This window comes from Liolophura sinensis, chromosome 6 (genome assembly GCF_032854445.1).
Source record: "Liolophura sinensis isolate JHLJ2023 chromosome 6, CUHK_Ljap_v2, whole genome shotgun sequence".
NCBI lineage: Eukaryota > Metazoa > Mollusca > Polyplacophora > Chitonida > Chitonidae > Liolophura > Liolophura sinensis.
In genome coordinates, this window is record NC_088300.1 from 7,685,320 (window position 1) to 7,712,538 (window position 27,219).

The window sequence follows — 27,219 nt, forward strand, 5'->3', positions numbered from 1 at the left end:
TAGAGTTGACTGAACTCCGCACCAGTAAGGATATCGAAGACTTATCCTTTATCTGTATACAGGTACTTCGGCATCATTGAACATGTAGATAGATTAAGTATTTGGATACAGTAGTCTTGGCTGTTCAACATTTGCCAGAGACCATAGGGTGAAATAGTTATCCAGAATACGAATAATGAGTAGTGCCTTCCTGTATATGACGACAAATCCAAGTGCCTTCCTGTGAAAGATCACAAATCCAAGTGCCTTCCTGTAAGTGACGATAAATCCTAGCGCCATCCATTGTATGACGACAAATCCAAGGACCTTCCTGTATATGACGACAAATCCTAGCTGTATTTGACGACAAATCCTAGCGCCATCCTTTATATGACGACAAATCAGGGACATTCCTGTATATAGCGACAAATCCTAGTGCCTTCCTGTAAAAGAGGACAAATCCTCTATGTTCCCGGTAACACGTACGTCAATGTCTGTCTTCCTGCAGTGTTAACCTGACGCGGCTTGGATGATTTTTCTAAAAGGAGGTGTAGAAGCCAAGATGCATGGCGATGGCCAATACAAATATTATTAAACATTGGTGATTTTGTGTTTGTGTCATTTGACAGTGAGCTACGTGGATCCGGGTACCATCACAGCCTCGTCAACAAGCCTCCCTGATTACACGTTCTGGAGTGACATGGAAACGTCTAGTACTGATGACTACAGCCGAACCCAAGTAACCCTAGCAAGAACAACAAGAAACACAACATCCGGTAAACCTGAATTTTTTCAAATTTCCTGACTCAGAATTATACATGTAGTTGAAATGCGTGTTCACAGCCTTAAATTAATGATGCTCACCTAGCCTGACTGATATAAACTTCCACGACGAAAGGTACTTCTGAAACTGATCGAAATGGTAGGCTTCCACAACGAAAGGTGCCTCTGACACTGATCGAAATAGTAGGCTTCCACAACGAAAGGTGCTTCTGACACTGATCGAAATGGTAGGCTTCCACGACGAAAGGTGCTTCTGACACTGATCGAAAAGTTGACTGCAATTAAGCTTTTTGTTATGCAAATGAATGTGTGTCTGTAATATCAGAATACGATTTTTCATCTTTGAATTCAGTTTTTTTATACCTTACATTTCCATGAAAAATAAAAATGTATCTTTACAAAACACATTCGTCTATTCGCCAGGATATGAAACCACGGGATGGATGTCATCAACAGGAACTCCGGACGACCTCTGTAGGTGTTCCTGTCCGAAATGGAGTAACGTGCAGAAGCAACTCTTCTTGGATACGATTCTGGCCTCGCTGACGATTAACACATCTAATCTATCATCCGTCCGACGGAAGTACTTGAGCGCGCATGACAACCGCCCGACAGTGCAAATGTTAGGCTATACCGGAGGAGTTTTCCTCGGTATAGCTCTTCTCCTGATCATATCATGTGACATTGATCTTCTGTTTAAAGGTCGGCGAGGAGACAAGTCTAACTTACCTTAACCACCCCGTGCTAGACAGTTGTCTGTGTAAAGTAAAATTTAATGTTAATTCGAATATATTATCATATCTAGACCTATATTATCATATCTAGACCTATATTATATCCAAATGTAACAGTACTCCATTTCTGTGCTGACGGAAAGATTGTCGTAAAATTTTACATTTCTTTCTTAGTTATCTCACTGACTTAGGTATTAAGTATAAACAGTGTGTCATGGAGTAACTTATCACGTTCTCTATCATTTAACCTCCCATATTCGCTTTAACGAAAAAAATAAGTGCTAAAATTAGATGGTCCATTTTTTTTTTGCTATGTGAAACGCAGTTTTGCAAGTGTCTTTATTTTCCTGTGCACCTTTCTGTTCGGTTGACGAGCAGTCGTAAAAAACAGATCTAGGATTAAAGATAAACTGCATTAAGGTTGGTTTGTGTTTTTCATTTTAGAGATAATCGTAAATCTTCGAACCAGTTAGTCAGTCAGTCTCGGCTCTGTCCTAGTGGCAGGCCACGAGACAGAAGATATGAGATCGCATGTTCAAATCCGGCCGCCGGTAACTCGGCTTTCTCTTTTGTGTTCAGTTTCAGAGCCGGTTTTGATTTCACTCTGCTGTGCAGTTTGACGTTATGGGTTCACTCTGTTATACAGCTTGACGTTATGGGTTCAACTCTACCGTGCAGTTTGAAGTTATGGGATCACTCTGCTGTGCAGTTTGACGTTAAGGGTTCACTCTGCTGTGCGTTTTGACGTTATGGGTTCACTCTGCTGTGCAGCTTGACGTTATGGGTTCACTATGCTGTGCAGCTTGACGTTATGGGTTCACTATGCTGTGCAGTTTGACGTTATGGGTTCACTCTGTTATGCAGTCAAACAAATCAAACGTTCCTGAATACGGAGCAAAGAGCCATTTAAATTATACAAGATTGCTTCATAATAAAATAAATGAAGTTCCATCTTTCCTACTTTACAAACCTTTGTAATTCGGTGCATTGTACATAACCGCTCGGAAGATTGATTTCAACGATTATTACCCTCTCGTCCAGGTCTCAAGCGGTTTGTTTTTTTTTTTTGACGGCAAAGAGAGACAAATTTCACTTTTCCGACGCATGGCTCAATCGTGTAAATTTCCGTTGTTTTGTTACATGTTTACTAAACTTACATTATTTTCGCACGCAGCACCCTTAAGTGAAATAAATTAAGTAATATCATGTTTGGTATATATTTATCAATTGTCAGATGGCACTACAATGTTTCTTCCGCTGTATGTCTGTTTATATCACATCAATTTGCCTTCCTTAGTTCTGGTAGCCGCTCTTGGCCGAGTGGTTAAAATGCTTACCCTTCAATCGCTTTTACACACGTTTGTCTACAGATGACGTAAAAATCGAATCAAAAAAAGTAATACAAATTCATTTTTCTCCCTCATGGATATTAATAATAATAAATGGTGAATTTAGTCAGTGAGATGAAAGGCAATTTGAAAAGATTATTATAACAACTGAAGTTACCACTAAGCGACCTCGCAGTCACATAGAAAATACTGGGTCATTGTAACACTGTGCACATGTCCATGTTGTTGTGACGACATATACAGGTGTCACATCCCCACCCAACGTGGACAGTTTTGTGTATCGACTTATGGCCCGAGCCTTACACCACTGATGATCCTGCATCCTGCAGGGATGTTTATTGTGAAAACTTTGTCTTCAGAATTCAACCTCTATCGCGTAACGCCCTGCAACAACCTCATATACGGATGGTGTAAGTCAAATGATAGCAGAGCATACAGCCTACAAGCATATGTACCTACGGGAGAACATGGCGTTACGCTTGACTGCTCACGGTTGGTAAAAGTTGCATTCATTGGAAGATTTCTCTCTTCTCCTTTGAAACAAATCTCTTACGCAAATAGAAAGATGAATACCGAAGAGGTTTATTAAAGTTACTCATAAAAATGTACAACTCATGAATGTAATAGTTCATTTTAAAGGCAAAAAAAAAAGCTCTGTCCGTACGTGGGAAGGCGGCCAGCAATGCCGTCGTATAAGTGAAATATTCTTGAATATGGCGTAAAACACCAATCAAATAAATAAAATAAATAAAAAGCTCAAACTGACTTCCTCTCGGGCCATACGTGGGAAGGTCTCTCAGCAACCTGCTAATGGCCATTGGTGTTTCCCGGGCTCTGTCCGGTTTTCTCTCACCAAAATGCTGGCCTCCGACGTATAAGTAAAACATCGATCAAATAATTAATATATATTAATTATATATTAATTCACGAGCTAGGCCACTTAAAATAATGTATAAAAATAGTTAAAGGCGTTTAAACGTTTGAATTCTAAGTGGGCTTTTTGGGCAATACTACCATTTTCTTAGGAACTCTGACGTCACAAGAAGTTTTTTCCAACTCTAAACACGACATAAAATGTTGGAATAGAACTTTTCGCCACAATTGTAAACGATTATCAAAATAACGTTTTCAAGAATTCCTTCCTTCAGATGAACGTCAGAAAAAAATGGTGATGGATCGTCAGAGTAATACCTGAACAGTATGGCCAATAAAGTCCATCACAGACTTCAAATGTTCGAATATCTTGAGCACTCTTCAAAAAATCTAAACAGATAAAATCTAAACAGATAACAAATCTAAACAGATCTTGAGCACTCTTTAAAAAATCTAAACAAAAAATCACATTCAAATGTTCGAATATCTTGAGCACTCTTCAAAAAATCTAAACAGATTTTTAAGCATAGTTTTCAGTTGTCTGTCTGATGAACCTTACTTCATATTTTAGTTTTCTTTTACTTTAAACGGCAAAATCAAGAATGTTAGAGAGAACTGAGCATCTAGAAGCGCTCAGACAGATATCATCATGAGATTACTTCGTGAATATCCACAAGTGATTAAACAATATGTGCATATGGTTAGTCAGTATCGGCAGATTATTCATCTAGATCGATGATTTCACACTAATTATTGGGGTTCCACTCTGGCATCCTAGTGGGACACCTCTTGAAATCGTTCTGATTATTAGGCTTCCAAGCTTCGCTATTGTTCTCGCTCAGATTATTTTTCTTCTCCTCTGACAACTGTCTTGTGAGAAAACTGCGTATCACAGCTGTCCACTTTCTACACATGTTTATTACCTAATCGCTTTGGCTACCTGCTGGAGTATAAAACTTTACCCACCTGTGACCCACTTTTCGGCAATATTGGGACAATGTGGAAATTTAAAAAAAACTCCTTTTCCAGAACAGTTGATCCAATTGCATTGAAAATTGATATGCATGTACAAGACTACTGGGGGTATCAGGATTGAAAATTTAATGCAAATCGATCGAAAAATGTGGGTGATAGCTATTGGTCGTTTTAGTCGGATGATGACCAGTGGATGAATTTTGAAAAGAAGAAGATAGCAATTAGATGTAGTTTGGCCTGCTGAAAAAAAACCGTGGGTTTTTTTTTCTTCGATGTATAGTTTTTCTCTAAATTGCAATTATAGCTCATTTTAAATGTCACGTGACCGGGCACCGTAATAGCTATAAAGCTGATTGGTCAGTGGATAAATGAATCACAGATCTTCAGTTTTGACATTACTTAGGGCCGCAGATCTTCAGTTCTGACATTATTTAGGGCCGCACAGTTACGATAGTTTTCGCATAAAAATGCATTTAAAAACTTGTTATTTTATTCATAGTCAGCTCGTAAAATTGCAATATCTTCAAAACCAGTAAAGGTAGAAAAGGTAGTTGAATTTTATTGGTAAGCTTAAACCATCTTTTTTCCGTAAATCGGCTACTGATCTGTGGCGCAGTTGATTCCTGCCAATCTTTGTTCTCTTTTTTTCAAAATTACCATGAAAGTATTAGGCACTAGACTACCAGTCCTAGCAGCCTGGGGTTCAAATCCAATCTACTCCTGACCATTCTTACCAAATTCATTTCGGATTTAAATATGGACACTATGGCTCATTTGTGGGAGATCGTGATTCAGGGTAAAATCACGAATTTGCTGAAATAGGTTTGTTTTTGTTGAAAATAGGAGACGTTGTTTCCACAAGGTACATGCAATTCACTCGTTCGGAGAGTTCATTGTCTAATATGGACTGTGGTGGAGAGACTGGAAAGTTTTAAAAAGTGGAAGCCAAAAGCTGTGTACAGACTGCTTGGAAGCCGTATAATTGCATGCAGTTTTAGTTATTTTTATTCTAAGTCAACTCCTAAACTTGCAATATTTCGAAAGCTGGTAAAGGCAGAAAAAAAACAATCTGTGGAGCCTTACTGAGGAACATACAAAGCAACTATTGAAGTTTTGTGCTGTGAAGTGATTTGAATTTTATTCACAAGCAAAAAAATCTTCTAGTTTGATATTTTTACCAATGAACATTGCTCAAAAGTAGGTCAGTTTTTAAAACTGCTTAAAATCATTAAACAAACACACTATATGATGCCCCTTGATGTCACAATTACAAATCTGCAAGAATTATTTTTGTACTGTGTGTTGTTTTCATGTTATGACCAAAAAACAGCAAAAAATTGACAAATAACAAGGGGGCTTCGAGCTAAGCAATTTACCGTGGGAATGGGCATCAGCTCTGCAACAATGTATTCTTTCTGTCTTATGTCCTCGGCCAGAAGCTGAAGATCAAAGCCGTCTAAACTCTATGCTAGTCTTCAGTACTTGGCCAATTGTAAACGATACCCGGCAGTGTTGAGTTCAAATCCAGTACATTCCTTTCAATTTTTTTTTGGTTTTTGTCATTTTCATGAAATGTATAGTAACCAGGCTACCAAAAGTGGTAAAAAATTAGTGATGTAGACCCCGGCAACGGTGTTGGGTAACAGCTTTAATTAATTTCTGTTTCGTAATGTTTGTACATACAAATGAGAAAATAAATCAGTGAAGGTGCCTAATCTCATATAATATATGCTCATCCATGTTTGGTCACCTTAGCAGCTCAAATCTCCACACAAACTGATACTAGAAGGCCAGCTAAAAAAAAGTAGGTCATTTAAGTTATGAAAATTCACGAGGCGGTGTGTGACCCGAGATTACAAACATATGGCAATGTTATTAAGGCTTGTGGTTAAGATGACAAGATGTTACCATGGCGGCTAGAGATTATGGAAGCCTACCTGTATTAACACGGTGGAGATGACGACAGATGCCCGCTGTCATCTCTGTGGATTACCTCTATGTCGTTGTGGGTTTGCTCAGCTCGACGTGCGTAGGGACTATAATCGTAATCACGTCTAAATAGTGTGAGCTAACGCTATGATAGCACGTATAGCAACAAAGCGGGTATGGAGACTTACAGCGGTTCCGTTTCATAGATAACAACACCTCTTTTTTAGACCGCAGAGCATACTGACACGTATATATGGAAAAATGCCCAGCATGACGTGGACGCTGATCCGTTGATGCGAAATGGAAAGTTATGAGGTGAGTTAAGAGGTATGCTGCTCCATTACAGGTAAAGCCCCAGTATAGCATATATATCTATCATATATCTCTAATCTTTATTCATGCACATTGCCCACTCAGGTAAGTGTAGGCCTATACGGTTACTGTTACATGCGTTCACAAAGGTAGACTGATCTGGCAGTGAAATGTATGAACAGTCAGTCGGTGTATCATGTAGAGTGAGTGAGTGATTGGGGTTTAACGTCGTGTGTATCATGTAGAGTGATTCATACAGCGCTTGATACAATACGCATATAAGCAACACAATACATCACGCCGGTTTGGGCACACTCAATCCCAGTGTCGGACGTCCATAACCTTCAGTATTATACACTTCAATCATTAGCCATGTATCCTAATTAAAGAGATATTTTAGCATTAACTGGTTCATAATTGATATAGGTTCAGCTGTAATGAGAGTTATATTGGTTCTTAATAGAGGAGGTGTTCATGATTTGCTCTGTATTAATACCGCTATGCTTAAATATCAGTCACATATATATTTGGTAGTGGCGGATACGTCGTGGTCGAATGGTTAAGGTGCTTGTTTTTCAATATCTAGGACACACCAGTCTTGCCTTAACACCATTATCGGACAGGGAGTGCACAAGATTTAACTGCCTCCGGTATTTCAGGGGCCCTCCAGGCAAGGAGCAGTCGACTGAAGATCGTTAGAGATCGACGTGACTTATTACAGGGTGAGCTCGCTCTGTAAGCACAAATTTGTGCCACGTGAAGGAAAAGTACGTCAGTTACTTGCCACTGTACCGATGGTTTACTCCGGCCACTCCCTCCATCCATAAACTAACCGCTGGCATTTAAGTGAATTATATCTGACTGAGTACAGCAATAATTGCCTCAAAGACATCGATCAACTACCGTTAGAAAGTATTAGGTCACTATTCATGAACTATGTGTTAAACCCGAAATGGTACATGGTCCACTGTATGCCCCTCTGTCACTGTTCCTGAGACCTTACATGTATCCCTCACTGTCACTGTTCCTGAGACCTTACATGTATCCCTCACTGTCACTGTTCCTGAGACCTTACATGTATCCCTCACTGTCACTGTTCCTGAGACCTTACATGTATCCCTCACTGTCACTGTTCCTGAGACCTTACATGTATCCCTCACTGTCACTGTTCCTGAGACCTTACATGTATCCTTCACTGTCACTGTTCCTGAGACCCTACATGTATCCCATGCTGTCACTCTTCCTTACATTGTGACAATAAGCCATAGACGACACTGTGCCGTCCATCAATATATATAATAGTGGGAATATATATACGCCACTCGTGACGATGTCATTTGTTGATAAATAAATAAATAAATAAATAAATAAATAAATAAATAAATAATCCACTGTTACCTTCTACGTTGATTTCAGAGCAGCGATGATGACTGTTATGAGGTAGATTTGCTACCAGCGCCACCTACAGAGAAAAAACAAGAGACAGGATATCCATCCCAGAGACTCGTTAAAACAGTGTGCCTTGTTCTTCTATGGGTTTCCTTCGTGAGTGGTTTATGTTATAACCCATGTACCCCAAACCATGTACCTCAGCCCATGTACCCCAGATCATGTACCCCAGATCATGTACCCCAGACCATGTACCGCTGTACTCCAGCCTATGTGCCCCAGATCATGTACCCCTGTACCTCAGACCATGTACCCCAGATCATGTATCCCCAGACCATGTATCCCAGACCATGTACCCGTGTACCCCAGACCATGTACCGCAGATCATGTATCCCCAGGCCATGTACCCTTGTATCCCAGACCATGTATCCCCAAACCATGTACCCTTGTATCCCAGACCATGTACCGCAGACCATGTACCCCTGTACTCCAGCCCATGTACCCCAGATCATGTTCCCCTGTACCCCAGACAAGGTATCCCCAGACCATGTACCCCTGTACCCCAGACCATGTACCGCAGACCATGTATCCCCAGACTATGTACCCTTGTATCCCAGGCCATGTACCCCAGAGCATGTAACCAAGACCATGTACCCTGTACCCCTGACTATGTACCCCACACCATGTACCCCACACCATGTATCCCGACCGTGTACCCCAGACAATGTACCCCAGACCATGCACACTTGTACCCAAGACTATGTACCCCACACCATATAACCAAGACCATGTAATCAAGACCATGTACCCCAGACCATGTACCCCAGTACCCCACACCATCTACCCCAGACCATCTACCCCACACCATCTACCCCAGTACCCCAGACCATCTACCCCAGACCATGTATCCCCAGACCATGTATCCCCAGACCACGCCTGTTTGCCCTGACTATGTACCCCAGACCATATAACCAAGACCATGTACCCTATACCCCAGACCATGTACCCTGTGCCCCAGACCATGTAACCCCAGCCCACTAACACGATACGCCCGATTATATTCTCAGTATCATAAAGGCGATTCTGTCCTTTTCACTTGTGCAGTGGGGCAAAGTGTAAATTTACATTACAATTTACAGTTACTTAAATCAGTTTAGTGCTATGCTCAGAAAATAAACATGTGCATGTAAGTCGAGATTCATTTATTCGGCTGAATGAAATATAAGAGCGAGTTTGACCAATCAGATTGTGTCGTGTGATTGTTAACCGGAGATCATTTCTCGTTGAAGACCACAAGCCGTTGACTAATGAGAAGCCTGATGCACCCGTGGGTTTCTGTTTGGTCAGCCACCTATAGCTCCGTGGTAGGGCTAATTTGATGAGATCAGTGGGTATCAAATTTTATTAGGACTATTGCATTTTCCAGAATCGTAGATGCCTCACTCTGTACGAAATAAGGTTAAGAAATAAAAGGTATATACAATGGTTTTACCTATCATGTTTACATCATAGTCAAATAAGACCTCATGTGTTAACATTTCATATGGGTACTGTTTTTGTCGACTGTAGTGATGGATCAGTGGTATCTTAGACTATGAATGTGAGGTACTGGGCTCTTGACAAAGTACTGCACCTCTTGTACTGATATGCCACAGAGTGAAAGCTAACGAAATTGGACAGGTACAGTACTTTGTCTAATCGGGTGCGTACCTTATCTTATGAGAGTCTTATCGCGGACTCTCATGAATGTCGAGACAGACAATGAAGAAGTGTTTATGTTCATACCTTAAGTCCCTCAGTCAAACAGTCCTTCTGTTTAACTATCATCATAACCTTTGTTCATACCTTGAGTCCCTCAGTCAAACAGTCCTTCTATTTAACTGTCATCATAACATTTGTTCATACCTTGACTCCCTCAGTCAAACAGTCCTTTTGTTTAACTATCATCATAACATTTGTTCATACCTTGAGTCCCTCAGTCAAACAGTCCTTCTGTTTAATTATCATCATAACCTTTGTTCATACCTTGAGTCACTCAGTCAAACAGTCCTTCTATTTAACGATCACCATAACCTTTGTTCATACCTTGAGTCCCTCAGTCAAACAGTCCTTCTGTTTAACTATCATCATAACCTTTGTTCATACCTTGAGTCCCTCAGTCAAACAGTCCTTCTATTTAACGATCACCATAACCTTTGTTCATACCTTGAGTCCCTCAGTCAAACAGTCCTTCTATTTAACTATCATCATAACATTTGTTCATACCTTGAGTCCCTCAGTCTAACAGTCCTACTATTTAACGATCATCATAAACTTTGTTCATACCTTGAGCCCCTCAGTCTAACAGTCCTTCTATTTAACTATCATCATAACGTTTGTTCATGCCTTGAGTCCCTCAGTCAAACAGTCCTTCTATTTAACTATCGTCATAACATTTGTTCATACCTTGAGTCCCTCAGTCAAACAGTCCTTCTATTTAACTATCATCATAACATTTGTTCATACCTTGAGTCACTCAGTCTAACAGTCCTTCTATTTAACTATCATCATAACATTTGTTCATACCTTGACTCCCTCAGTCAAACAGTCCTTCTATTTAACTATCGTCATAACATTTGTTCATACCTTGAGTCACTCAGTCAAACAGTCCTTCTGTTTAACTATCATCATAACATTTGTTCATACCTTGACTCCCTCAGTCAAACAGTCCTTCTATTTAACGATCATCATAACCTTTGTTCATACCTTGAGTCCCTCAGTCAAACAGTCCTTCTATTTAACTATCATCATAACATTTGTTCATACCTTGAGTCACTCAGTTAAACAGTCCTTCTATTTAACTATCATCATAACATTTGTCCATTCCTTGAGTCCCTCAGTCAAACAGTCCTTCTATTTAACTATCATCAAAATATTTCAAAGCAGTAAGCAGAATAGCCATTTTTTTCTTTTGGTAAATGTCTTTATCATTTTTCAAATGACCAAAGTACTGATTTGCCCCCTGTCATTGCATTGTGACTAGGTGGGGTACCATATCAGTGCATTGCCACTGGGTAAGGCGCAATGTCAGTGCATTGTGACTAGGTGGGGTACCATATCAGTGCATTGCCACTGGGTAAGGCGCAATGTCAGTGCATTGTGACTGAATCGGGCAAGATGTCAGTGCATTGTGATTGGGTGAGTCGCCATGCTATTGTATTGTGAGTGGTTGGTCGCCGTATGAGTGTGTTGTGGCTGGATGGGGGGGGGTCATATCACTGCATTTTGACTTGTTGGTACGCCATGTCATTATATTGTGACTGAGTTGGGCGCCATGTCGGATGTTTTCAGCATGGAGTTCATATAGATAAGCAGCATTGGGACCGGTCATTACGGATGACGACTGTCAAAGGAATGCCTAGATTAAATTCTGCACGAGTATCGTGACAATACTTTCCAGACAAACAATTACAGGTTTCCCGTCCCGCTATATCGACTGTTTTGTCTTTTAACAGGGCTTCCTGACGTCAGTAGGGGGTACAACTGTGGTGGATTTTACCGAAATCCTCCATGAGTCCTACACGCATATCGGAATGGCGCTTGGTGTCCACTTTTTGGGGATTCTCTGTGGACTTTTCCTCAGCGGTTTTCTCTCGGATCATCTGAGACTGGACCGTCATATGTTGCTGGGCTGTTCAGCCATTGCAATGGGCATTCTAAACTTGGTCAAACCCTTTTCCTTCCATGTGATCATGTATGCAGTGGTGCTGGGTGTAGAGGGCTTATTCAAAGGCATAATAAAACCAGGTAAAGCCTTTAAAGTATACACAGAATCGCCGTTGGTTGGCTACTGTGTGATAGGAAAACTTAAGCTGAAATAAATTTTACGTACAGTAGATTTATTCCATGTACCCTTAAGTGTTACCAAACAAGAGACAATCTCTTTGCTCTACCGTCGGCATTGGTTCTGTATCGCTTTAATAAAGAATTCATGCAACCTACCCGAAATGTTAAGCCCAATCAAATTCTAAAATCATTTGTTAAATATTTAAGACAAAAATTAGGCGTGAAATATCACATTCGCCAAACAGTCTTAAATCCTGAGAGAGTACATCTTATTCTCTGAAACACACAATCGAAAGAAATGTAATTGTTAACATACACCTGTTGTTAGTGATTGTAAAAATAATTTCTGCCTACTTTTCAGTTGCTAACAACCTTCTGTTGTCGCTATGGGGAGAAGCCGCTCCAACGCCCGTCAACATATTCCACTTTGGTTTTGGCGTCGGTGCACTGATTGGACCCTTCGTGACGAAACCATTTCTGTCTGAGCGATGCCCTTCGCTGGCAACGAATTCCACAAGAGTGACTCTAAACCCGGTGTGTAAGTCTACTGCAGATGATGACGGGATCAAGTACATCAGGGAGTCTAGGATTGGGATTCCGTTCACAATATCTGTAGTACCCATTGTGGCTATGGGCGTGATGTTTCTAGTGTTTTACACCAGAAACAGAGTCAGCTCGATTAGGAAGGGCTCTGCAGTTGTCACGAGTCAGACTCCACACGGAGATCCGGGAACAAGGCTTGGGATTTGGGGAATTCTTATTGTCGTTTTGTTACTGTGCTATTACTTCACGCTGGCAGGCTCCGGATTTGGTGGTTACCTCTTTACCATTGCCTTTGAGAGCGATTTAGGATGTTCCAAAGATGATGCGTCCAAGATCGCTTCCACATTCTATGCAGCATTTACGAGTGGTCGCGTTTTAGCAGCTGTATTTTTACAGTGGTTCTCCATTAAAACCTTATTTATATTTTACGTGTTTGGGGCTTTTGGCTCGATGCTTGGAATGGCAGTTTTTGGTCTATTCTCAAAAACGTCCCTTTGGCTGTTCAGTGCTATATGTGCTCTCTATGCCGGACCTCTTTGGCCAGCTGGGTTGGCGTGGACTAATAATTACATGCACCTGACCACCATGAACATTGCTGTGGCGGAAACTGGCGCCTGTGTGGGAGAGATTATATTCTTCTGGGTAGGCGGCTATCTTATAGATACCCGCAATATACCTGCTATCTTCACCATGACTCTCACATGTAACGCTGCAGCCTGTCTGGTGACTGTCATACTTTATCTTATTGCTTATCGCATTGGTAAGCGAAACTTCCAGGAGAGAAATCTTAACGATCTAGAGCTTAAATGGATCCCTGTAGCCAAGTAGGCTTGGTAGCGAAGACTCACAAAACCCTGTGTGTACCTTTATATGTACCAAACGCGTACATGCTCTCGACTCATTTTGAGTACTTACATCACATTTGCAAATGCTCTACACTCATTCTGAATGTATCTATATAGGCCATGCGCATATGCTCTCAACTCTTTATGCGTGTACGTGTATATCTATACCTTATGGGTATATGACAAAATTTATTATGACTGTACCTTATCTGTAAATGCCCTTGACTCTTCTTGTGCCTTATGGGTATATGACAAAATTTATTATGACTGTACCTTATCTGTAAATGCCCTTGACTCTTCTTGTACCTGGAATGTGTCTATACCTTATGTGCACATGTTACTGACTCTTGAAACTGTACGTATACTTTTTACATCATACTATTTTTGTATGGAAATAGAAGCAGTTGATTTTATGTCATAATAACAAACCTAACCGTTGTAAATGAGTGAAAAAAAATTATATTAGGCGGATTCATAAACAACCTTGTGCACTTTATACACTGTTACATGTCATTCGTCATGAAGGTTTTCTTTACACTCTTGGTTTGACATGTTAATGAATTACCCTGTAGTGATTATGTCTGCCATCTTTCCCTGAAGGAACTAATGACATCTACCAGAAGTTCACTATGTCCAAGACCAATGAGGTTAGGGGTTCGAACCTAGTACCCGCAGCGGTTGTACGACATGAGTGTTGTCAGTTACTTTGCAAAAGGCAATGACTTCACCCTGCCAGAGGCCTTGGGTTTTAAATGTGTATCAAAAGACGTATCTAAAATTGTAGTGCAGTTCAAACTTTATTTATTTATTTATATTTATTTGATTGGTGTTTTACGCCGTACTCAAGGATATTTCACCTATACGACGGCGGCCAGCATTATGGTGGGTGGAAACCGGGCACAGCCCGGGGGAAACACACGACCATCACGGAGAGGAAGCCGGAAGAGGAAGTAAAATAGTACGATTTCAAGTTTAAACATTCAGTTTCAAACATTTTTCTGTGACCCCCAAAATGGCTTTTCGAAACAGGCCTTTATTATGTGTTGTCATAATACAAAACTAAAACTTCAGAACCCCCGACTACGTTGTTAATTATCTGCTTAACTGCCAATACACTTCTGAATGGGCCCAGGCTTCTTCATCCAAAACACCTGACCATATAGCTCATCATATGCCACAAATTCTTGAGTGTAGGCGATACTAAATAAACACCAGCACTAAATACAAATATAAGAACAGCCCTAGCGTGACATTTTAGTGCCCTTCTCACAAAACTTGAACAAGCTAAAAGTATTCGTTCTGACTGTATTGCCACTCCACCCTTTCTTGTTTCATTTATTAGTTTATATGGGTTTAACGCTGCACTCAAAAATGAGTTACTTAATAATACGCGTGGAACCGTCCTGTGTATACAAGTGGAGGAAATCCGGCAGAGCTCGGAGAATACTACCCTCCTCCAGCCGGCACCTAGGATTTCTTGTTTCTTTGATGAATATGTGAAACATTAGGGTTTATTTCTTAATATGCACTTGGGGATGTCCTGAGAAAAGCAGCTTCTTAATTGGGGCATAAAAATGACTTCAAACTGCAGTTCTCCTAACTAGCCGCCTGTAGCGTCACTCTGTCGGGGGCTCGAATTTTTCTGATGACGTCTGGATATACGACGACGGCCTGCATCATCGATGATGGGACGAAACCGGTCAGAGCCCCGCGGGGGAACTGTGACGAAAACACTGTTATATACGTCTTAGTAATTAGTTCATTGTTCTGATGTGGAAAACAGGTTTAAGATAAAACAAAACCAACCTTCTCAAATTTCTACATCGTTGTATTACAAATGCAGTTTCGAACTTTCGTTCTCATCAGGGAAATTGAGTGTAAGCAGTGTATAGTCTTGATTATATACAGCATGGTCAGTGTTTACTTGACAGAAGTGGTCGCTTAACAACACAAAATCAGAAGCCGCGAGTAGGATCTGACCCCTAAGCAGAAAAACGAAATGTTCGTGCTCACAGAGCTGTTTTATTTTTAATATATTTTTATCATCGGAATCTAAGATATAGATGAATTGTATTGTTCGAATACAGCTGTTTAGTCCTAGCTGTTTCGACCAATGATCGGTCAAATTTAATTGCTTTAAATTTTGATTTATGTCAAATATCAAAGTAAGGGCTGAATTCGACATTGGCCCAGCGCACTGCTCTGCGCATTTGTATACATGCCACCTGGAGTTCTGCAGACCTTCCTGATTGGACAGGAACGTGGTCGGGAGTGTAGTACTGTAAACCAATATAGCTGGACCAGTGACAGTCCTCCATACAGGGGAATAGCAGTCTTACCCTTTGTGATATCCCAAAACGCCATTGTCCCTGACTGGACAGGGCGTGGTCGGGAGAGTAGTACCGTAAACCAGCAGCTGGACCAATGACAGCCCTCCATATAAGGAAATAGTCGGCTTACCCTTGGTAAAATCCCAAAACGCCATCGTCCCTGACTGGCCAGGAACGTGGCCGGGAGAGTAGTAGGCCTACTGTAAACCAATATAGCTGGACCAGCGAGAGCCCTCCATACAGGGGAATAGTAGGCTTACTCTTGGTAAAATCCCAAAACGCCATCGTCCCTGACTGGCCAGGAACGTGGCCGGGAGTGTAGTACTGTAAACCAGTATAGCTGGACCAGCGAGAGCCCTCCATACAGGGGAATAGTAGGCTTACTCTTGGTAAAATCCCAAAACGCCATCGTCCCAGACTGGCCAGGAACGTGGTCGGGAGTGTAGTACTGTAAACCAATATAGCTGGACCAGCGAGAGCCCTCCATACAGGGGAATAGTAGGCTTACTCTTGGTAAAATCCCAAAACGCCATCGTCCCTGACTGGCCAGGAACGTGGCCGGGAGTGTAGTACTGTAAACCAGTATAGCTGGACCAGCGAGAGCCCTCCATGCAGGGGAATAGTAGGCTTACCCTTGGTAAAATCCCAAAACGCCATCGTCCCTGACTGGCCAGGAACGTGGTCGGGAGTGTAGTACTGTAAACCAATATAGCTGGACCAGCGAGAGCCCTCCATGCAGGGGAATAGAAGGCTTACTCTTGGTAAAATCCCAAAACGCCATCGTCCCTGACTGGCCAGGAACGTGGCCGGGAGTGTAGTTCTGTAAACCAATGTAGCTGGACCAGCGAGAGCCCTCCATGCAGGGGAATAGTAGGCTTACTCTTGGTAAAATCCCAAAACGCCATCGTCCCTGACTGGCCAGGAACGTGGCCGGGAGTGTGGTTCTGTAAACCAATGTAGCTGGACCAGCGAGAGCCCTCCATGCAGGAAAATAGTCGGCTTACTCTTGGCAGAATCCCAAAACGCCATTGTCCCATTGGACAGGACGGTGGTCGGTAGTGTAGAACCGAGAACCGCGAAAAGAAAGGAAAAAAAAAAAAAAAAAAAGCCTAAAGACAAAAGGTTTGTATTAAATTCCTTTATTAACTTCACCGTCTCAGGTTTGTGCTAATACTTAAATTGTTGTGAAACAATATCAACAACTTCTATTTACTCTATAGAGAGATCCGCCGTGGCACAAACCAGTGACTGCACAGTGTCCGTATCCCAACATCATTGGTGTATTCGGATCACAGACAACAGTATGAAGTACTCGACGTCTACTGATGCAAGGATGTACCGGTATGCAAGAATTAGGTCATATCTTGGCGTCTGCTGAACCCTGCGGTGTCGTATCAGGCCTCTCGTATCTATTACTACACAACTATATGTCTACATTGCTTTAGATACTATTGCGCTTACAAATGTATCAAAGACACCACCATGCATAATATGACGTGGAAAAATCAGAAAGACGTTCCAAGATAAACCCTTTAATAGGTACCTAAGCTATCCGTACAAAGGATTTCGCTAAATCCCACACAGTCTCATGTTACCTATACAGTATAAAGGAATTCGCGATACTGGCGTAAAATTTGGTTATATTAACAGGTATATCGTAGCTGATTCTACCTACAAGTGAAACAATGCCAGGAAAAAGCCAGTGCCAAGAATAGGATCTGACAAGATGGATGGTATGGCATTATTCACAAATGAAGCAACAATAGTGATGAAAGTGCGGTGTAATCAAAGATAATGCGCCTAACAGATCAAACATGCAAACGGACAATTGTGTGCAACGTGGTCATTTAGGTGACAAACACCGGTATGAAGGTCTCGCCCATATCGGTGGCTACCCAACATGTTATAGCACTGTATTATATAGGTATTGCTCATATAGATGATACATGTATTATGGATATATATTGGCTGGGAGACGACCACAAAGTGGTCCCAGATGACACAACAGGCAAGTTGACTATGCAGTTACAGCTACATGTACGTTATTAACCATGTAAGACAGGTAGGCAACACAGGTGTCCATTTAGTTTAGGCGAGCTCATTTGCACACCACGTCCAAATCACCCGCAGTGCATTCACTGATCTATTACAATGCGTTCAAGACAAGTGCACAATGAAAAACTTAACCAATTAAAATGACCAACAGCAAATCCCACATACGATTCCGATAACCAAGGGGCAATAACTCCCCGTTCACATGAGAAAGCTAATTTAAGAGGCTGTTCTCGAGTTAATTCCCCCTACTGCATTGCTGTCTCGCCAATTTTACCGATCTACAACATCAAGTATCTCGCGAAAGACGGACTTACTCGGTGGGATAAATCAAAAACAAAAACAGAAATTATATACGTGGTAGACTTTACCATAAATTAGAAATGCCCTAAAGTTTCAGTCTTGACTTAATGATTTTATCTATCAAACGAACATAGACATAACAGTAACACATAAGTAAAACGACACAGAGTAGGCAAATTAATATCAGTGGTAACAAGTATAACAAAATGATTAAGATTTAGGCCTAAATAAAATCTTATCAAATAGTAAGATATAGCCTTAACATCTAGAGACAGCACCTTTTAAAAGCACTGTTTAAACATATAAACAATAATACACTGCTTAAAACATGAGCTATGGCAATATGCTGAAATGCGAAGCAAAAAAGACAATGTTCAATACATAGCCAAGTACACCAAGGTAACCTAGGTTTCCAAATGTCGGTTACAAAGTTTCACAAATGTTATAAGTGACTATTATTAGAGGAAAAGCTGTCTCAATGACAGACCTTGAATTCCAAGTTACGATGCTGTCCTCATTATCACAATGTTAGCCTGCTGAATGAATAAATAAATAAATACAAAACATACGCAGCAATTCACAAAACAACCAGCCTGATAATAAACATAAAGTGAAGTACATGTAACATGAATATCTGACTTGCCAAGTGTGGGAATTTGTCACAGAATGAAACTGGTCAGTAGACTTACAGTATACTAGTATAGGTCAGCTGCTCCCACTATGAATATCTGACTTGCCAAGTGTGGAAATTTGTCACAGAATGAAACTAGTCAGCAGACATACACTGTATAGGTCAGCTGCTCCAACTACACATACACAGACACTTCACATGACATCATATACAATACTATGGTAACTTTCTTCATTTATCTCAAAAATGTTTTTCTTAGTATACACAAATATGCTCAGTTATATACAATTATGTCAAAGAGAATACAATATATATACACACAAACAATTTAAGTGGAACAACAACTTTTAACAAACAGTTAGGTTGAAGATAAATGTTCTATAGAAGGGCATGGATGTACAGTGTGTATTGCACATCACCGAATGCACAACATAGAACAGTTGTATGTCCTAAAATGTACACACAGGTTAAGTGGCCGTACAGCGTATAGTCATACAGATGTACATATGATTTGGCTCGACACATCTTACAAGGTTTTAACAAACACAGGCTTCTATAACAGTTAATGTGGAATTTTGAATGTTTTGCCATCTTATGAAATCTTTCTTGAGCGAGTGTAAATAATTCATATATCTCTTAATCCATTCACCTAGAAATTGTCAAAACTATTAAAGCTATTCAGGTTATCCATGTAATCCGAATTTGGCAGTCGTATAAACTTCGCATTCACTCACCTGCTCTATTTTAGTCTGACCGTAGTGCCAGTTTTACCATTCAGTTTCCTATTAACAAGATCCAAGCAGCTGTATCCTAGGTCAATCCCAAAGAACTAAAGCAATTATTGTTGGAATATGTGTCTTTGATACTGTAAGGCCTTTGTCCCTTAATCTCCATTATGTACTACTGCAGGATAATATGATGAATGGCATGGTATAATACTTACATGGATTGGCGACTGTCCATGCACAACGACAACAATACATGTGCATGCACTGCAAGCTACCAAATCTCAAACCAATAAGTGCCAACAACAACCATTGTAAAGTCCAGTGTGTGTCATATATACATATCAACCTTCACAGCATTCCCTGGATAAATACAGGTGTAGATGCAGAGTAGCTCTTCAGCTTCTGCACTTTCTCACATATCTGAGACTTTCATCTTCAGTCAGCTCAACAATCCACAAACTGACAGGATTAAGTGGACACCTCAACCATATCACATGTCACTATGAACGGAAACGGACGCAACTTTAGTAATGAACCTTTAATAGAGACAATATTACATTGGCTTGATTGGCCTTAAGGCTTCATAAAGTGTACTTTTTATCAGTCTACATGTAGATCAAAACAGTGCTGTAAGAATGTGTATAAATAAACAACATGTTACGCTGTAACAAGCCACCATTGCTTAGTGTCCAACATTAAGCTACGTTTGTAAGTGTCGCATGTATTTTGGTTATTCCATTGAAACAAATCAGATGTATTCATTTCAATGGGCTGAATTCAGTCCTAAAAACCAAAATCTGATACTGGCAAAAACTGCATAAGCATTTCTATCTTCTATTCAACTCTCAAAAATAAGACTAAACTTGTGACTTTCGTAAAATAAACAATATTAAAACAATATGCCATGTTTTCTGTTTAAAGCTACCTGAAATATAATACAACAGTATAAAACTGATCACAAAATAACATAAAATAACTGCAACCAAAACTAAAAATACAGAAAAAAAATTCCTGAAGAACTCTTTTCCAGATGTGTTAGATATACTGATACATATAATTCAATCAAACTGTCCTGTGTCAAGAACAAATAAAATCTGAAGAAAGAAAGAAACATTCCCATATTGCTCCATTACTGAACCACAGGGCACATCTTCTCTAGTGCATTTGAAAAATAGGGCAAACAACCAGTTTTTCAATAACAAATAACAGATATATGACTATTTTCTCATTTTCTGAAAAAAAATCTGACTAAAAATCTCTGCAATATATGTAATACCTTCGAAACATTGTTTTTTTTCTGGAAAAGGCATATATCTCGGGAAGGAGGAATGTTTCATGAAAAAATTATACTTGTGTGATACATCAACACTGTGATACATCAATCTGTGTGATACATCAACACTGTGATACATCAATCTGTGTGATACATCAATCTGTGTGATACATCAACACTGTGTGATACATCAATCTGTGTGTAGCTTCATCACAGTATTTCACCCTGGTAAAATAAAACTCAATAGCGTGAAACTCTTACACACCATTTTAGGTAAAAATAATCTCATCATATTAAAGCATCTTACAGAGATTTCCTTTGGCACTGTTGACAGAAAGGGTGAATGAAAATACTTAATAATAATAAAACATAAAAAAAAAACAAGTAGTGAAAACAAGCGACATAAATGACTAAAATGGGGATAATTAATACTGACTTTTTAACACACTGAATTTGCCGTAAAAATTTCTTCTGAGATCCAACAGCTACATGTATATTTCCCTGGGGGTATATATCCATTTTTTGATAAGTTAAGAAAAGACCAGTTTAAATCTTATCTACAGGGAACCCAGTGGCTTTGATAATGGGAGCCTTTACCATGTCAAGATGATTGGTGGTGCTCACCCAGCCACTAGCCTGCCAAAGGCTTGGTTGTAGCAGGCCACTAACCTGCCAGAGGCAGGGTGCTGGTCTGCCAGAGCCTTGGTTGTAGCAGGACATTGGCCTGCCTGAGCGTCAGTTGTTGCAGGCTACTAGTCTGCCGAAACCTTGGTTGCAGCAGGACACTAGCCTGCCAGAGGTTTGGTTGCAGCAAGGCACTAGCCTGCTAGTCATGGTTGCATACGGAAGGGCCATGGATTATAACTCTAGATCATCAGCTGATCATAGAAGTGGAAAGCTAGAAGTCAGCTACAGATGAGCCAGTGGCAGTTCCTTAAGCACTTACAGCCTTGTTTGTACTGTTCCATAGTTAATGTATACATGAAACCCTTGGTTTTTATTTCTTAATACACAGTATACGATTTCGTCAAAATAATTATGTCAAGGGGAGAGAACGAATTCAGGGTGCTAAGCTGGTCTCGCATTCCAAGTCTTTTCAACTATGACGTCACCTCCAACCAGGAATAGAGGGATTATTAGGAAATATAAAACATTCTTCAACAATGAGAAAAAATTCTCATTTTTCAGGCATATCTTCATTGATGTTTCTTAAAACCACTCTGGTATATAGTACTATTTCATGTATCCTTTAAGATTATGTGTACATCTAGACTGTCTTCTCTGGGCTAAAGGAAAGCCACTGGGGGCTACATCTACATGTAGGGCCATCATTTTTCAGTCAGTGCTCTGTTTATCTAGGCAGAGTGACCTCATTCCTGCCCTAGTATGTCACCTCATGGTGCCTCGACCAATCAGGAACTTTGACGCATTGTCTAATCAGATGTGGCAACAAATAAACCACTCTTCCATGGCGGAACCAATCAGAATCCATAATTAGATTTTTTGGAGCACACCCTCTACTTTCCTGTGAAATTGCCTGGTATTATGGATGAAAGAGTAGTGAATAGCTTTGAGACTAGTTGAGCCCTGAATCAGCCAAACCTACAATATGCTATCTTGTAGATAAGTGGTGAGGATAGGCTTACTGCCATGTTGTCATACCCACCAGGTTATAGATGAAGCGGACAACTGAATTTCTTACTGTCTGAATAGGCATTAGCAATACTACTTATCATAAAGTGCCAGAAGAGTGAATGTTTTACACCACACCACAGCATCACTGCATAATGTATGAATACCTCATTAATTATTTTGCATGCAGCAGAACTCTGAAATCTACTAACAGCAATGTTTTCACCCAGCAACTGCACAAATTTGTTCTGATTTCCAATGTAATCTACTTCTATGTTGATTAACCTGCAAAATTTGGAAAACGACCTTGACTATTAGGATCCCAAGATTACAGATACTGAGCTCTATGTTACTGTGATACAAGAAGATCAGCGGTTTGGAGTGGAAATCCCTGGCATCCTCAATCACTGGTCTCCTCTGTCTCTTCCAGGTGCTGGTGTTCAATCTCCACCCTCATCTGGTACTTGCCAACGTACTTCACCCACTTCTCTGGGGGGTTTGGATTGGCCACACTGACAGAACGCACCTGGGTTTTAGACACAGTGCTGGAGGGCATAGTAAATTCTATGTCAGCATATTTCTCAAACTCTGCAGGCTTTTCATCATGAGGACCCAAGTCCATCTTTAGCTGGAACAAATGGGACTTATAAGCACCTGAAAAATACAAAAGTGGCACATAAATTTATGTTCACATGATGGTCAGACAACCATTGATTGAGGTACATGTACACATCCCTTACACAATGACAATTATCACATCAATCACATGAAACCTGTAAAGAAGAATATTTTAAAGGTATTAGGGGCCCTCCATGGCAAAGATGTTTAGCATGCCAGGGTGGCATAATGACCCAGCAGCCTCTGAGCAATGCGATCATTGTGAGTTCAAGTTAAGCTGATGCTGGTTTCTGCTGTTTGTGGAAAGGTCTTTCAGCAACATGTGGTTGGCCATGAGCTTCCCAAGGGCTCTGCTCGGTTTCCTCCCACTATAATGCTGGCTGCCAATGTGTAAGTGAAATATCCTTGAGCACAGTGTGAAACACCATTCAATTAAATAAATAGTGAAAAATACTGAATAAGTAATAAATATACAATATGGTGTACAAATACATGTATATGCATTGATTTTATTTGAGATTAATATTGTTTTTATATCATATCAATGCAGTAGATAAACTGAATCCTACAAATAGTGTCCAGTTAAAATATTCTAATTTTTAACTTTGTGTAAACTCTATATATTCCCAGATAATGTTGGCTACACTTATCCCAATTTGCTTATTACAAGAGTCTGTTACACCTAAATTGCCTTTTTTGTCAACATTAAGCTGCATAAAGATTCGTTAATTTATTTGTAATACTTGCACTGGTATAAGTTCTAATGAAGTTAACAGTACCTTTACTGACCTGCCCAAATTCAGTGCTATACATGTATATCCAGTATACCTTCACTAAAATGTACGTGTACATAACCTACAGTAACTTTCTTCCCTTTTTAGTCTTTCATAAAAACATAATTTCTAAAGTTGAAGGAAAAAGGTCAATGAAATAAATCCGGTGATAAATGTTTACACCGTGCCCATGGGAGGTAGTCAGTGTACATGTACACAGCTTGCGTATAAATGTACAAGTACATAACTCTGGAATGGTTCATCCCCTGGCCAAATACAGGCCTACAATGTGCTCAAGTAAACATACACATCTATCACCTCAAACTGCAAAGGGATCAGACATTTTTGCCTAAAAAGCATACATTCATTAAGAATTTATTTTGGAGAAAAACAAAAAACAAAAAAAATCCCAAGAGAATCAAAATGAACCAAAGAAGACAAAAATCCTCTGACAATACTGAAAATAGTGATCTTGAGATGGCAACCATTTGTCACTGACTATTAAAGATCAATATACTAGGCTGGATATCCGTACTACTGCTGATTAAATCTACAGATGGTTTCAGTCTGTGTCCATATTTCACCCTATAAATGCAAACTTTCCAATCGTTTGCATCTCAGAAGAAAAACACACATATTTCAGAAATTCTCAACACAGTGTGTGCAATGTGGCATCCTGTGATATAATATACTGTATTTGTACTTGTATATTGAAATGAAGAGACTCAAGTACATTGTATGTGTCAATTGTTGAGATGGTCACCTCAGCTTGCACCTTAGTTGGAAAACTCGGTTGGCTTTTTATGGTACGATACAACAGGTTTCAAACACTAATCAAAACTGCAGGAATTAAAAAGGGGCAGTATTGTATGTCAACAATTCAGAAAACTTCCCTTCCTAATTATTAAAGTTTATTAATTCATAGTTTATTACTGACAAAAAAGAATTATTGTGGAGAACAGTAACTTAAATAAACAATGTGTACATGTACAAGGACATGGACATGTATAATAACTTTGGTCATTTCATACACGGATGTACATGTACAGAAAAGGTAAACTTGGTACTGGTGTGCCACACCCAAAGTTCAACTGGGGTGGACTCTGAGATATAAAGATGAATTAATCTTTAAGCCATGTCATGATGTGAGAATACAAAAACATCTGGAATCAATATGGTTTTTGGAGGGAAACATACATATGTGAATGCAATTTTGTAGGCAAAAGTGTTTAATAGCATCATCACTAGTGAAGAATTGACTGGGTTGTGTAAATACCTAAAATATCGTGTAAAAGTCCACCCATGCCATCAACTTACTAAGAGTGTTTAACAGTGTACTGGTCATCCCATGGGACTGTGCTCTCAGTATAAGAACAACGTTATTCATGTCCAATGTGGGATCATTACTGATAAAAATTAATCTCACTGAGACATCCCGGATCCCACGACGATAGGCATTAGCACCAATGGTCAGTACACTGTGTATAACACTGTGGTGACTGTAGTGCTCACCACATGGACCATTAGCCCGATCAGACAAAATACTCCACTTTTCATTGGACAACAAGGGTCATATGGGGTACATATATATTCTTGAATACTGCAGACAATGTCAAATGTGTCTGCCATGTAGGTTATCTCCCTCTGTTGGGTTGTGAATACAACAGTCACAATATGAGAATTATTGACACCATATACTGGCCTATCCTATCACTGAGTAACCATGTAACTAATAGTATCCTCATCAAGAATGACAATGGCTACATCAACATCTTCAACATGTACTTGCATGTGTGGTAGAAATCATTAAACAGCAGACATTTGCCACAGTTTAATACAGGAGGAACAAAAAAAAATGCTCCACTGCCTGCACACTAAAGATATAAGCTTACCGCACTTGCCCTGGATGAAACTGGATGAAATATGGTAAACTAATATGGCATGCACATGTTGCTCTCACCAAACAAAGTGTCTTCACTTAAAACAGGTGTGTTTGTGATAACCTCCTGCTGAACACACAAGAATCGAGAGGCTCATTGTCTGTCTGCTGTACACAAGAAAATCATTTATTTTGCATCCTTGGTTGACACAGTGTTTACACAGCTTTCAGCTACATGTACATGTATATGTTTACACAGTAGACCTCTGGTGTTTGATAATCTCTTCAGCAAGAAGGCAACAGTCTCAGAGCCTGAACAGCAAAACAGGGGGCATGTGATTACATGTACATGTATAAGCTTACCAAGGATGGAATGTAATTCAATATTCATGTTCCATGCATGTACATGTGTGCATTTATGTAAGATTCAGAATGTGTGGGAAGGAAGTTCATACAGGAGGAGCTGCAAATTGACCTTCATGTTTACAACCCTGCCCCCTCTTCCTGCTCTCCAAACACCCTTCACTTTGGAAAAGGTTCCACTGCTCTAAATAAGGTTTTGCATGTTTGCTTTTTATATATTAGTTTTCATCACACTCAACCTGCCTTCCACAAAATGTATACCAATGTGAACTACTGTATACCTTTAACCAATTATATATTGTCCCAAAACTGAAATGGACATAAACTGCATTATTGGTTGTTTCGCCTTACGTAACATGGCTAAAGCTAGTGTGACATCATCACTGCATAAGAAGATGGCCCGAGCAATGTATGTGTATGACAAACTGTCAGTAAGTTTGGGTGTGACATCTATCAGGTGTGTCATCTATCCAGTGTGACTTCTACATGTATCAGGCTATTAAGTACTGGCACACCAGACAAACATGTCCTCTAACATGTATGGCAAAGAGGCAAAGATACACTTGATATCCATGTTAATAAAGATTTTCAAAAGCAATCAAATATATGTGAATATCGACCACTTACACATGTACATTTGGGCACTTCACATGGATTTTATTGATGTATTCTGATGTTCTTTTTTTAAACTAATCTAATGCGTCCTTACACTTTACAACACGTCTTGCATGTAATACAGTTAACACTAATGCACCCACATGTGTTTTTACAGTTTTAAAACTTGTGAGCAGCTGAGTAATGTTTGTGTTTTTCAGTCTTAAACCATCTTTATATGCATGTACATATATTTCATTCTTCACACACTCTTAACAATTACAACCATAGACCCTTGTGATCATAGGCCTATATGTTACATAAAGGGGTACAGCAATCGTCACTGGTTGGCTGGTCTGACAGGTACATGTTGGCCAGTTCAAGCCATGCTGAGCTTAAAAGCTGAAGTTTTGATATGGCAGATTTACTCAAGTGAGACCAAAGCTCTACGGTTTAACCCAGAAAACCCTATTTCCACAGTCAGCCAATCTGCGCTGATCCTATATC

The 27,219-nt window shown here is 39.9% G+C and overlaps 2 protein-coding genes across 2 annotated transcripts in view; one reads left to right on the forward strand and one right to left on the reverse strand.

The window, feature by feature from the left end:
• The first annotated feature begins 6,595 nt into the window (after positions 1 to 6,595).
• On the forward strand, positions 6,596 to 13,519 carry LOC135466243 (sodium-dependent glucose transporter 1C-like). Its single transcript, XM_064743653.1, has 4 exons — positions 6,596 to 6,937; positions 8,351 to 8,479; positions 11,818 to 12,109; positions 12,510 to 13,519. Exons 1-4 carry the CDS (start codon positions 6,923 to 6,925, stop codon positions 13,517 to 13,519), a joined length of 1,446 nt encoding a protein of 481 aa, XP_064599723.1. The 5' UTR covers positions 6,596 to 6,922.
• A 3,470-nt stretch (positions 13,520 to 16,989) lies between these two features.
• LOC135466224 (putative stoned B-like protein) overlaps positions 16,990 to 27,219 on the reverse strand; it is a 48,520-nt gene continuing 38,290 nt past the window's right edge. The window contains exon 3 of the mRNA XM_064743626.1: positions 16,990 to 23,139. Coding sequence (XP_064599696.1) covers positions 22,886 to 23,139 — 254 coding nt within the window. The 3' untranslated portion in view covers positions 16,990 to 22,885. The remainder of the gene's footprint in view (positions 23,140 to 27,219) is intronic.